We start from the raw sequence: 1,466 nt of genomic DNA, 5'->3' as shown, positions 1-1,466 counted from the left end.
TATATAATTTATATTGCTCATTCTTCATGTTATTTCTGTGTGTTTCAGGTTCTGACACTTTGGTAGATCGCTGCAACTTTGAGACAGACACCTGCGGCTACTCTTCCACCTCTCGCTTTTGGCGTCGGTATCAACGCACAACATCTTCAGTGGGCACCGGACCAACCAACGACCACACCTACGGAACATTAGCAGGTTGGTGAAAGTCTAGCTTGGTTCGGGCACCTTCTGTAGTTTTGATTTCATGAAAAAAGAAACGATCTGTGATTTATTTAGGTATTTTCTCAGTTTCCCAGCCCACTTTGTTTTAGTAGAGGCTTTACAGCACTTGCAAACTGCACGAGGTTATATGATCGCCAAGGGGTGGATGCTTACAGAGAAGTCCTTACAGGGAATCAGACTTTCTCTGCTCACATCTCTAGCTTCAACAGCACAAGGTCTGCTTCGACTATCAAGGCACCCCGAAAATAGCAGGTCACAAGAGTGTGACAAACATACAAAAGAAGTAGAGGAAAATGACAATGGTAAAGATTAGGAAAGAAAAAACAGCAGTTCCCTGTTGCAGTTCAGGCAGTTATGGGCATGATATTGAGAATCAGCGAATTTACAATTACAATTCTACTGTGCATAAGAACGTTGTTAATGTCCCCATTTGGGAATGGCCTAAAGACACTTTAGTCAGTAGCACCTCATCGGGGGGTTGCCCGACTTTGAAAAAAGTTCATGATCGTGGATGTTGTATACAAGGTTCAACAAATTTGAAACAAAGGGCCTGGTTGTACCTTTACCATAAAATAACTAATGCTATCTCAGATAGTGGAGAATTATAATGTCAGTTTATCCAATGACTATTCATGTGTGTGTGTACATCTGTGTGTGTAAATATGGATGTGAATGTGTGTGTGTGTGTGTGTGTGTGTGTGTGTGTGTTTGTGTGTGTGTGTGTGTTTGTGTGTGTGTTTGTGCGTGTGTGCATGTGTGTGCATGTGCGTATGTATGTGTGTGTTGATGCGTATATATGTGCATGTATGTATTTACCGTGTGACAGCAAATTTCTCTTTGCAGAAATCAGTAACATTTGATCTTATCTTATCTTATCCTATTTCATCGTATCTGATCTTGGTAATTGTATAGAATTAACGCCCATTTCAACGCTGTAATTCCTCCCCTTTCTCCTCAGGCCACTACATGTATGCCGAAGCTTCCTCGCCCAACAAACCGGGAGACAAACTTCTCCTTGTGGGTCAGCCTCAAAAACCCACGACCGGTCACTGTGTCTCGTATTGGTATCACATGTACGGACGCACCATGGGCACCTTGAATGTGATGGCCAAAACTGGTCCCACGTCTCAGAAGATTCTGGCAACGCACACAGGAAACCAGGGAAATAGGTAGGAAGGGATCATCTATCCAGAACATTCTTCTTCTTTCTGTCCACTATATTTTACTTTTCTGGTGACCGAACC

At 42.7% G+C, this 1,466-nt stretch overlaps 1 protein-coding gene across 1 annotated transcript in view; it reads left to right on the top strand.

The window, feature by feature from the left end:
* Positions 1 to 1,466, top strand: part of LOC101860497 (MAM and LDL-receptor class A domain-containing protein 2-like) — a gene marked incomplete at its 5' end in the record, with an annotated part of 192,461 nt that overhangs the window by 79,405 nt on the left and 111,590 nt on the right. The window contains 2 exons of the mRNA XM_035969949.1: positions 49 to 195; positions 1,142 to 1,391. Coding sequence (XP_035825842.1) covers positions 49 to 195; positions 1,142 to 1,391 — 397 coding nt within the window. The remainder of the gene's footprint in view (positions 1 to 48; positions 196 to 1,141; positions 1,392 to 1,466) is intronic.

This window comes from Aplysia californica, unplaced genomic scaffold, assembly GCF_000002075.1.
Source record: "Aplysia californica isolate F4 #8 unplaced genomic scaffold, AplCal3.0 scaffold00200, whole genome shotgun sequence".
In the NCBI taxonomy this organism is placed as follows: domain Eukaryota; kingdom Metazoa; phylum Mollusca; class Gastropoda; order Aplysiida; family Aplysiidae; genus Aplysia; species Aplysia californica.
The sequence above is the reverse complement of the archived record's forward strand: the minus strand, read 5'-3'. Positions and strand labels throughout refer to the sequence as shown.